The sequence below is a fragment of the Crinia signifera genome, chromosome 9, assembly GCF_055691185.1.
Source record: "Crinia signifera chromosome 9, ASM5569118v1, whole genome shotgun sequence".
Classification (NCBI taxonomy): Eukaryota; Metazoa; Chordata; class Amphibia; order Anura; family Myobatrachidae; genus Crinia; species Crinia signifera.
The window spans coordinates 103,035,232-103,047,663 of NC_139225.1; the positions used below are offsets into that span (position 1 = coordinate 103,035,232).

At 41.0% G+C, this 12,432-nt stretch overlaps 1 protein-coding gene across 1 annotated transcript; it reads right to left on the reverse strand.

Annotated features, from left to right (window-relative positions):
• Nucleotides 1-2,909: 2,909 nt before the first annotated feature.
• SLITRK2 (SLIT and NTRK like family member 2) lies at nt 2,910-6,747 on the reverse strand. Its single transcript, XM_083159455.1, has 2 exons — nt 6,333-6,747; nt 2,910-6,128 (listed from the first exon to the last, which is right to left on the reverse strand). Exon 2 carries the CDS (start codon nt 6,083-6,085, stop codon nt 3,542-3,544), a length of 2,544 nt encoding a protein of 847 aa, XP_083015581.1. The 5' UTR covers nt 6,086-6,128; nt 6,333-6,747; the 3' UTR covers nt 2,910-3,541.
• Nucleotides 6,748-12,432: the final 5,685 nt, after the last annotated feature.

The window sequence follows — 12,432 nt, forward strand, 5'->3', positions numbered from 1 at the left end:
GTTTTTGTTCCCACCAGATAGATTGGACAGATAAATCTGTACATGTGTATGCACCTTTACTCAGCACTGTGATGGCCTTCAGGAGAAGGACATCATCGACTCCCTCAACATGACCAGGCGCCGCCTGTGTTTTTTGGGGCACTCCCAGAAAATGGCAGCATGCCGCCAACAAATGGCCAGCAGCTTTCATTCAACTTGCGAACAGCCATCAATGGCTAGCTTCCTCCATAAGGGTACCCCGTGCATCTGCACAGTGTACTGTGCGAATGCACAGTTTATCGATGGTCGGCAGGGCTGCGATTTCGCAGCCCTGCAAAGAGAGCTGAAACAGACTGTTTCAAACCCTATGTTTGAAAGGATATTGCAATCAGCATATAAGTGTTATAGCTCTGGGCAGCCAGCTACATACAATCTATGCTTTAAATATCACAATGCTTTTTTCTCTGTTATTAAATATAGCCCATTATTATGGAAATGTGGGTCAACAGACCCATCAAAGTCACTACTTTCCAAGCAGTGAATATGGAGATGTGTGATGTATGGTAACTGTATGTAAGATGTATGGTATCTATATGTATCTCAGTCATTGCTGCATCACCCAAATAACTATAATGAAGGGGAATTTTTCTAGAGACTTCTAAGCACCTATCAAATAGATGAACTTGAATTATTTGTTGTTTGAGCTAAGAAATATTAAAGCGTTTATTAGTCAATTGACAATCTGCTGATTTTCTGGGATCTTTTGACTGTGTTGACAAAGTCCCCAAATATTAGCAATTTTTAACACTAAGGGGGATATTCAGTCCCCCGCCACCATTCCTGACGGGGAAATTGGCAGCGGAGCACTATTCAATGCGGTCTTCCTCAACAGCATTGAACAGGGATCTCGGCATAACGTGCCCAACTTCAAAAGACGTCGGGCACGTTCTGCCGAGAATGGTCAGGAATTGATGAGCCCCCGGCTGTAGCTTGCCGAATCCCAGCCACTTCTCATGGCCACGCCCTCTTCTCAGAGCTTGGCAGGTGGGACATTGAATCTCGGCTGCAAAATCTCAGTCGAGTAGGCCGAGAACTGGACAGGGTCACGGCTGTGGGGCCAGCCCGACAGTAGTGACCCTACATTGAATACCCCCCTAAGTGTGTTACCAGGGATAATAGCTTACAGCACACTAGTAATACACTACAATACAATATAGTATTGTGTTTGTAAATACAACATTGTCAATTAAGAAAGGTGCTACTGTACCAATGACTACTACCAACTCCAGGCCAACTTCATGCTACTCAACATAGTATCAAGAAAACCTGCAACTCCCTTATCGGAGCAATATATGCATAGTCCAGTTTATTCAAGGATCTAAAATTAAAAATCAATTCATCATACAATAACCATATTGCGATTTAGAATATTGCTCTTGTAATAGAAAAAAATAAATAAATGCAAAATGTAGTGTATAAATAGGACAGCAGTAATTTCTTATATGCTATGATATTTAGTTGAGTTTGCTTTTAAGGGCATGGTGCCATTTATCTAATCAAAATCCCCTAGAAGGTTAGACAAAATTGCACGGTTTTTAAACATGCAGTCGATCTCGATGCACGCCCCGCTAAGTCAGAATCGCCTAGCAAACTCGATTGCGCAGGCAAGGCAATTTTGACTAGATCACAGACAATCATAGCGAATATTGACAAAATCACCAGTGCATCTAGTCAAAATAGTCCACTACCAAAAATCGCACCATGTGTACACATCTTAATATAGAACATACGTTTCATTTTGCTCCATTGCAGCGAACAATTCAATTAGCCTGTAAATCTCCAAACATGTTCTAGAGATGCGATAACCACTCCTTTGCACATGCTGTGTCTATTGCAATGCTTTCCCAAAGCTACATAATGTAATTATTGCTTACAAAATCACAGCTTTATGTGATAAAATCGTTCATTTTAGCTTACCCATTATATTTCTTACTGAATCTCACCCACAGACTGGAAAACAGAAATAGATTTTACAGCAGAATCTCTCATAACTCACATAGACATCTATCTTATACTGGTCTTTAAAGTTTACTTTGATTATATTAGGATGGTAATTAAACATTGCAGAATACCCATCCCCTTAGTTACTGATATATGTTACAATATATATAAATGCGTAAAAACAGTCAGCAGAAGCCACTTCAATCTCTGCATGATAATAACGGATTATTATGTGTAGTAACCTATTTATGAAAAGGAAACAGTGCACTTCTTTCAGACCCCATCAATTGCTTTAGTAAAGATTTGAAAAGCTTGGCCTAATTTATATGCAGATCACCATCCCAGTTGCATAAGGATTTACAATAGACAAAAACAAAACTGTTTTTGTTTTAAATAATGACTGTTTGTTTAATTCACACAATTATGCATGCTTAATAAATGTTTACTCACTATTTAGTATGTAGATATTGCACTTTGATCATTAAAATGGTGTCATTATTTGTATCGAGTATACACAATCTGCCTTTAATAGTATCACTGTGGCACTATCTAGAGCATTCCACTGCAACAAGATAACATAATAACAACAAGCCTAAACTTGGAAGTTTCAATCACCAGCATTGTTTAAAGTGAAACAACAGAACAACACAAAGAATATCCATCCGAGGAGTGATACACAAAAATATGATCTGTTGTTGAACTCTTTTTCTTTTTAATTAGGAAAATAGTTTGAAAACAATAAGCATTATTATTATCATTAGAGATGGAAAAAAAAACTAAGCAATGGCAATATATATATATATATATATATATATATATATATATATATATTCTCCTTCCGAAGAAGGATCTCATTATTGTTTCTACTTTTCTATATATTGTTGCTTATACATCTTGCAAGAGTTTTATACGGAGGGAAATGCTGTAGATTTACAGTTTAAACAAACATTTTAATGACTTCTGCTGTAGACTAAAAATCCAGGGTATTTTGAGCTGATGCAATGTGAAATACAAAAAGAGATTTCTCCTCTTACTTAGGGGGAGATATATATATATATATATATATATATTATATATATTTCTGAAATACTGCACAAAATATATTCATGGTATAAAAGCTAAAAGCAACATTTAGGTTATCTGTAAAGTGCAAAGGCACTTTAACTCAAAAAGTGACTCCCAGTGGTTACAGTTGGTAATTGATCCGTAACAGTAAAATGGTATTTACATTAGAAAAAGTTCAGTTTTCTGAGATCTTTTGAGATCTTCTACTTACTGTTTAGAACATTAGATACAAATACCACTCAAATGTAAAAAGAAAAATCAATAGTAATAAAAACAAAAACATTCATTAAAGGAGACTGTTTCTAAAAGTAAAATATAGAAATAATTTAAAGAAAAGAATAATCAGAGAAAAAAAAGATACATTGCCCCAAAAGTCAGTAGTAGCACAATGTACCTGTACCTGTGTAGCTTAAAAAAAGGCATACAGTGTATGCACCATTGCTTCTGACATTCCATATAAACAACAAGCTTGAAGCAATGTTTTGAGAAAGGTTGCCTACAGCTGACTTATTGCAGTTTGCTTTTCCAAAACCTCAAGGTAGTCTGGCTCTGATTGCATTTTTCCTTGAAGGAGAAGATGCTCTGGTTTAGATTGTTCTGCAAAGTATTTTCTGGGAGTGCCATATAAAACAGTTTTATTTATCCTGTCCTGGTTCTGACGCCTCGTTTCATACGCAGGCATGAGCTGCCTTTTGGGCAAGGTGCAAAAGTTATAATGAACAACTCCACCGCTGGGCAGTTCCTTTACCCTTTCTGCAATGTTCTGGTACAGAAGTTCTGACTCTGCTGTGGCAGGGGACTTATTCAGCAGTTCAGTTGTGCTTATTGTAAATGCTGATGGGTCCTCCTTCTTGTGGTCCAGTTTACTGTAACTAAACTCTTGTAGATTTCTGTAGTAAGCCACAGGATCTCCTTCTTTCTGCATGTAGATTGGGTTCTGGCACATTTGACCAACAGGTGGAGGAATGTAGTTATATACATGAGCCTCAGTTTTGTCATTGGAACTGGGGTTATATGACCCATACTGCAGTTGGAAAGAGCTGAGATCTAAATTGTTTGCACTACTGCTTGGAACACTCTGTACCCCTTTTCGTCTTTTCAGTACAAAGACAAAGAGCCCTGCCCCAAAGCACACAGACAAGATAAAAACTACTAGTAATCCCAAAATAAGCACCGAAAGAGGGACTTCAGTGTGCAGTTCTGGGTAAGGACTCGGTGATGCACTAGAAGGATGTGGAGTGTTTGGTTTGTGATTGAAAGATAACACTGTGGCATCGGCAAATTGTGGGCCATCTGGGCAAATTATATCCTTAGACAAAATCCTCAAATGTTCTCCAACATGTTTCACTGGTGATTCACATGTTACTTCCTGGACAACCACGGTGGAACTTGATTGCTCTATCCAATTTTTCAAACCTAAAATATCACATGTGCAATCCCAAGGGTTCTCCTGGAGATCTATTTGTATGAAGGCTGTGAGCTGATCAAGAACCCCCTTTACAGGCAGATAGGAGAAATGATTGTTCCTTAAATTTAGCCTTGTAAGGGCAGTGCCTCCAAATACATTATCTGGTAATGATCTCAGCAAATTGTTGTTTAGAAACAAGAGCTGAAGGTTGCTTAGTGCATCGAATGTGCGCGGAAAAATGTCTTTAATTACGTTGTACTCTAAATAGAGGTATTGCAAACTGTATAAGCCCTCAAACATGGATGGATATAGGACCTCAAGGTAGTTGCCATTGAGATAAAGTCTGCGTAAGCTTGTGAGGTTTGAAAAGGCACCTTCCTGTATAATTGCAATTCTATTATTTCCTAAATGTAACAAATCCAGGGAGCTAAATTCAAGGAGATCAGTTTTATAAACAATTTGTAAATAGTTACCTGTTAGATACAGCTTCCTTGGATTGGTGGGTTTAGGTTGAAGATCAGAAATGTTGTTTATTTTTCTCTCTTGGCAATTTACATTTAAACCACTGTCAGAGGTCTGGGAAGTACAGACACAAGTTTCAGGACAGCTTATAGGAACTGGAGATTTGGTCTGATATACCATTATAGGCCCAAAAATCTGCCTGTCTTTGGACACTGTTACTCGAGGAGTGGGTCTGTTCCTGGTTTTTGGAGGCTTGCTGGCCTTTGGGGCTCTAGTTGGGTTTATTGCAGGGTTAAACGTTGGAGGCAATCGTTGAATACGGGTGTCTGGAAATGCTGGGTGAACTGATCTCTGATTTGTGTCACTGGCACTTTTCCTGGGACACAGGTCTTGCCTGGTGAGCTGAGTGACATCTTTTCCATGCAGTCTAAAGGGGGTCTCACACACAATCTCCCCCACAAACACTGTGATTGTATCTAGCCATGCTTTAAGTGGAATCAAGTCACATGTACAATTCCAAGGATTCTCCTCCAGCTGAATCTCCATGATCCCTCCAATGTGTTCAAGGACACCAGCAAAGGGCAACATTTTAAGTCTATTCCCTCTCAGATCCAAATGAGTCAAAAGTACAAAGCGAAAGACATTGTTGGGGAGAGACAGCAGAAGATTGTCATTAAGAATCAAGACTTTTAATTTATTCAGTTTGCTGAAAGCACCAGCTTCAATAATACTGATGAAATTGTAATCTGCTTGCAGATATTCGAGACTCTCAAGGCCCTGGAAAGTTTCCTCTCGTAACACTTCTAATTTGTTATTATTTAGATGCAATCTTTTCAATGTCTTTAGCCCATTAAAAGCTCCAGTCCTGATCTCTTGCAGCTCGTTGTTGCCCAAATGTAAAGTCACTGCATTGGAGTAATTGACAAACTCATTTGGGTACAGTCTGCTTAGTAAGTTGCCATTAAGGAAAAGCTGATAAATCCTGGACTGGGGAGGAAGCAGCAAACTGACGCTAGTGAACCCTTTATTTTCACAATTGATATTTAGCACATTCTCCTTTTCCTCGCACAGGCAGCGGATCTTGCATATATCTTTGGCAGTTTTACGACTCTCTGTCTTTAAGATCCCAGTCACTGATATAACACTCAGCAGCAAAATGCTGTTCAGCATCTTTATATTCCACAGATCCAAGATCTGGTGCCTATGTAAAAACCTTCAAAATACAACAGAAAAAAAAAAAATATGAATTATGCACTAACAATAATCAGATTTCAATGTACACAAACAATGCAAAAATATTTTGTAAACTGTGCAATGAATTGCAAGCTCCGATACCCCTGTTCCCAAAGATATCTGTACTGTAGTCGTGCACTGTATAAGCAGAGAAACCTTATAGAAGCATTAACTGTGTACTTACACATCAGGAAAGCATGAGGCTTTTCTCTCTTGCAGCTCCTATGCAGTTTGCATATCAAAGCATACCGTTCAATCTCATCTCATTTGTCCCCATGCATGATCTCTGGGGAGATGCTGGTAGAAGTTAGCTCAATATGAGTCGGCGTTGGCGGGGAGTAGTTTTTGCCGTGGCTGCCTTCCCTCCTCTGCTTCCTCCGAGTGGGGTTTCTGTAGAGGATTCTGCTTTGCAGGCTCCCTCAGTCGGACCTAGAGGGGATGACGTCACGCTCTGGAAATTTGTTGCTGGGGGAGCACTGCAAACACGTTGTGCCTGTCTATTGTACCCTCTCGCAAAAGCTCAAATGTGATCTGTCCCTTTCATTATAGGAATGGGAGTGTGAAACTCATTGTGATCCTTGGATGCTGTCTGGCTGAAGAGGATAGTATCCGCACAGACCCCTCCCTTCCTCTCAAATACTCCTGAGCATCAGTTATAAGCTGCACTATACTGAGGAAAATGCTGTAAGTTTATTTTATGTCATTTATTATTTTGGGGGATATTCGCAGATGCACAGGAATGATTCTCTTATGTAAGTGTGTCACCTGCTCTGGCACGTCTGGTATGTACATCTGTGCAGCATATGCATTGAAAATCTTTTGTAATCAGGACTGATATGCATGTCTGTATTAATTACTTCATGTTTGACCTACTGAAACTAATTAACACAAATGATTCTATTTAACTGCTTCCTGTGATGACTGCAAAATGCTCACATCAAATAGTTTGCTGACAGATGCTTTAACTGTTGGGAAAAGAGTCTCCTGATGCATTCCTGCGATGTGTGCACTGAACACTGGCTATCGAAGAGTTAAATGCCTCTGTATTGGCTCTGGGTGCCCAAGTGACCTTTAGCAAGTATTAATGAGAAGGGGCAGGAAGAAGACAGGATTTGATGGACAGCTTTTCATCCTCAAACACGATTTTGTCCCTTAATGGGACCACTGGGAGGAATTCCGAGTTAGGTCCTATAGTGTAGATGTAATTATGTGTGGGCCATATAAAAATAATCTGTGTGCTGGATTGTAGAGAATTTGGATCATTATTACAGCAATTACTCTGTGTGGTGTCACTCAGTGGTGTCTCTGTCTATTTGTATCTACTTGCTGATTAACCCTTTGCTTGCTGAAGACCTTGTGATGCAACTGGGTGACGAGCACTTAGTAACCCTTTGGATTCTTATTGTCTGAGTGCAGATAGCTCATTAACCCTGTGTTTGCAAGAGGTTCACTGGCTGCTGAAAAGTAGGTCTGGTAGTAGTAGTAGTTGCCAGAATATTCCCATCACATCACATTATTATGTGTTACATGAATGATCTGATCATAAGTGGAATACGGGTAGTATAATGGTAGTATATTAGGATTAATGTACAGTGTGCAATGTACTTGTACAGGCCTATTTAACATTACAAGAATTAAAGAGACAACAGCAAGAATCAGAGCAGACTGTGCAGGTTGTCTTAGAGATTATGAAAGAAAGCATTATTTATAAAGAATGCAGGTTTCTTAGACATTGGCGCCAATGCACAAGCCCTTGGTGCATCAGTGTATCATTGCCTGGGAGTTAACTCTGGGATCTCTCTCTCTCAACTGCTTTCACACAAACTGGTGATCAGTGAACTGATTGTTTCCTGGCCGGATGCACTGTGGGTGGTGGAGGGAAATACAGGATGACATTTGCAGGGGTGTTTTGGGATGAGCAATAAAGCTCTTAATTTTTTCTTAGCAGTAACATAAGTCCGGCCTTTGTGTGGCATTACTTTATTGTGTGCACAAGATCCACTGTGCTGGCCTGCATTTACATTTCAGGCACACCTAGACCTTGTTTTTTATGATGACCCATGCTGCCTTTTGTATATTTATATGGTTCCGACACGCGCTTTAAATCGGTCCATACAAGATAAATACATGGGACAAATTTAGCTGTTGGTAAATTGTAGATTGCAAATAAATATGTATGAAATGAAAGCAAATTAAATATAAGGAACAGAGGGCAGGTCCTGTACATCTGTCGTCCTAACCCTGGGTCTAGGTAGCGGCTTACAACATGCTAATAAACATATATCTGCCCCTAATTATTTATTCATTCTTTTACTTAGCTATCAGAAGTGTTTCTTACTACGATAACATGTTGATGACTCCCCTTTCTTAGAGCTGAAGCACAATTTGTACTGATCTAGACAAGAGGGGGCAGAACGTGTTCCGTACCAGAGTAAGACCTGTATTTTCTGCCCACCCACTATTTGTAATTTGTGGTGTAAGAGAGTGGGATGTAGTGCTATGGGGTCGGCCTCCAACAGTATTATGTGGTGTACACTTGCCTAGTAGCTGTATAGGTGCACATTGAAGTTCTAGAGCTGCAGTGAGATTCAGGCAGATTTGTGTGTTACAGACCACAGCCCACTCATTGATTCTGCAAGTCCCTGTCAGAGAATGTTGCTATTGAATCACAGGAAGCTACACTCAGTCACCGAGCTTCAGCTGCTTGTAAGAAGGGAAATCTTAGAGTGCTTTTCTTTTCCTTTAACCGAGAGCTCTTGTCTCTTCTCACATAGCCTAACCAGCTAGCCTCTCAGACAGTAGTCCTTTCTCTTCTTTCCACTGATACCCATCACTTGTTCTGCCAGGGAAGTCCATAATACACAAACCTATGCCCCTTCCCTTGCCCTTCTCACATCATTCGCTCATATAGTCCATTGCTTCTGCCCTTCAAAATAGAATATTGGCATATTCCAGAAAACACATTTTCATAATACAAATCAGTAAGAATGTGAGGATTTTGGTTCAAATTTTGTTGTGTGCTTACAAAGTTTAAAGAGTGCGTTTGTTACAAACAGCAGGGTTTGACTATCTAGAATCTGTCAATCGCTGTACTCCCCAATAGATGGCTTTGTTATCTCCGTGGAATAGTACAAGGTGCTGGTGGCATACAGAGTGCAATATAGAAGCAGTTTTTTTCTTTTACATTTCAGTGTTGTCATCTTTTGTATAAAATGGCAGCACAGCAGGACAGTAGAGATACACATTGCCACAGAACAAAAGGAATACCATATATACACATATACGATCAGGGGCGTAACTAGAACTTTGTGAGCCCCATAGCAAAATATTGAAACAGGCCCCCCTCCCACCATTCTTACTACAATGCCTCCTACAACACTATGACATATATGTGTTTTCCCAATCACTCCCCATGGTGCTGAAGCCTGCAGCGTTTGGGGGCCAGATGCACTAAGCTTCAAAAGTGATAACATTGAGAGTGATAAATATCCAGCCAATCAGCTCCGAACTGCCATGTCACAGACTATGAATGAAAAATGTCAGGTAGGAGCTGATTGGCTGGCTGTTTATCACCTTTCATTTTATCACTTTTGAAGCTTAGAGCATCTGGCCCTGGCTGAGCCAATGTCGGCTGGGAGCATTGCTCCAAACCTAGTGGTGCCTCGAACCTTCTCTCTGCCAGCGCCTATGGTTTGAACCATGAAGGGGGAGGAGCCGGTCTGGCTACTCCAGCATCTGCTCTCCCCTCGCTTTCTGACACTGCTGGGGTCAACGGCAAAGTGACCAGCCACAGCGCGAGAATTGGAACAATGTGCTGGCTGCTCTGATTAGACAGAGACCGCTGATGGGGTGACCCGGAACCACTGAGGGAACCCACCTCCGCTAAGATGACCCATCACTGATGTGAAAATCCAGTGCCACCACTCGAGGTACCAAGCAGTTTATACTGAAGGAGGGGGAGAGGCACACTAACTTGTAATGGGCGGGTTAAACTAACTCCTGCTTAACCCCCACACATACAGTATCTCTCACCTTTTTGTTTCCTGCCTTGAATTCCCCCAGCCCCCTCCCTCTCATGTTTTCTTTCTCTTCATCTTTACACTCTCTTATCTTGCCTGCCCTCTCATTCTCCCCCTGCTCTCTCACCTCCAATTTCCTCTCTCTCTCTCTCTCTTATCTTTTTTGCTCTGTCTCACTCTGAAGCACTGCCTCTTAGGGAGGGAGGAGGGGTGGGGTGCCACACACTTTTCTCGCAGGGGGGAGCAAAATTTGTATTGACGCCATTGGTTAACATCTCCAGTCACTTCCTTTTATTACTTTTCGGCTATCGGCTAGTGCATACAAGCACGAATCAGGCCCTATGTGTATTACTATCTAGTTTCATATATGACATTTTGGAATCAGTTATGCTTTAAGTCAATAATATGCAATAATAATATGTCACTTAGGCATTGCTTAAAGGATGAATTACTATTGAATGTATGCCTCTAAAACTACATTTCTAGCTTAACATGAATATGTTTCTTTTTTATTTTGTTGTACTTTTCTCTTAGCACATTTTTCCATTTCACTTTTTCATTTATAACCAGTGCCTCTAGGGTTTACATCCAGGCAATTTCTAGTACTGTCATGTCTTGTTGCCAGCATGTAATTCATTGATCACCTGTACTTGTCTTTGTATAGGGCCGTAACATCATATAGAACCTTAGCAGAAACAATGTTACGAAGCAGTTATACACAGTGTGCTAATAACGGAATACTGTCCAGCTGAGACCATCGCGGTTTACGGAAACAGCAGATTGTGAATGATTATCACTTGATTCACCTTGACAGTCTCTTCCTAATCATTTACAACATAACATTGAATAGACTCTATTTAGACTGCAACGCCCTTAAGTTTTAGTTGTGCAACTGAAAAACCTAATGCTGTTCTTTTCAGTAACGCTCTCCATAGTTATACCGGTGTTAATGTGGCAAACATACCTAGCAAAGTGTATCGGTCATTGGGTCGACCAATGGGTCATTGACCAGTAAAGATTGTCAGGGTTTTATGTGGACACATAAAAAATGTTGAAATGGCTGAGCAACAGGGTTAAAAGGTCAACACAAGCATTAGGTCAGCAGGCAAAAGGTCGACATGAGTTTTTCACTTTTTTTGTCCCGAATGTCTACACAGTCGACATGGACACCGTAAAAGTACACTGCATCTTTTCACATGGCTCACTGCCCTCGCCATGCTTCGGGTACGGTGCCTCGCTGTGCTCGGCACCCTATTATATTCTCCCTCCACACCCTAGAGCAGGCATTCAGAACCACAGTCCTCAAGGCACACCAACAGTGCAGGTTTTGTAGATATCCTGGCTTGAGCACAGGTGACTTAATTAGTATTTGAGGGATTCTGATTAAACCATCTGTGCTGAAGCCTGGATATCACTAAAACCTGCACTGTTGGTGTACCTTGAGGACCGTGGTTGGGAATGCCTGCCCTAGAGGATGATAGGGCATGAAATATCGCCTGTCAGCACATGTTGGCTAAAAAAAAAAACATCTTAATGGTGTCGACCTAACGACTGTATACCCTAGCAACAGAGTTAAGTCATTCAAATAAAAACATATACAGATGGAGCAGCTCCCGTCTGAGCTGCTCCTTGTGATAGAATCACCAGCTGCCGCCATCCACCGGAAGGGCGCATGCGCGCACGAGACGCCTGCGCGCCCCGTTTCGACTGAGCCCTCCGCCACCCTCTGCAGCTCCCCTGATGCCCCCCAGCTGCCTCCAGCTTCCCCCAATCCCTGCCTGTCTCCCTGAAGCAGAGACAGGCAGGGACAGCACTCCCCGCTGCCATGTCGACCCGTTGATAAAGAAGACCTATAGTTAAACACTGAACGATATTGTTAACAAAATTGTTCAGTGACATCTGTAGGCACCGGGATGGGTACCTCCGTACTTGGCACTCCTGCAACCGGTCCCACTCGTCTTCCCTTGTTCACGGTCGGGAGTCTTCTCTTATTATAGGATGGCTGCACAAACCAGAGGACACACTTTCTCTATCGATACTTTATTCTAGGCCAGCAACGAGGGATGCCAGCTTTTGCTTTGGTACCTTGAACAGGATGAGCACCGTATAGCAGGATATAACAATGTCAAAATACGGACAATATATGCACTACAAACAAGACATTCACTCTATGACAGTAATAGTAATTATTCAATGTTATCACCAACACAAAGTAGTTAAGCTTCTCAAACTCTACTTATAACAATTTATCAAGAGATATTAGTC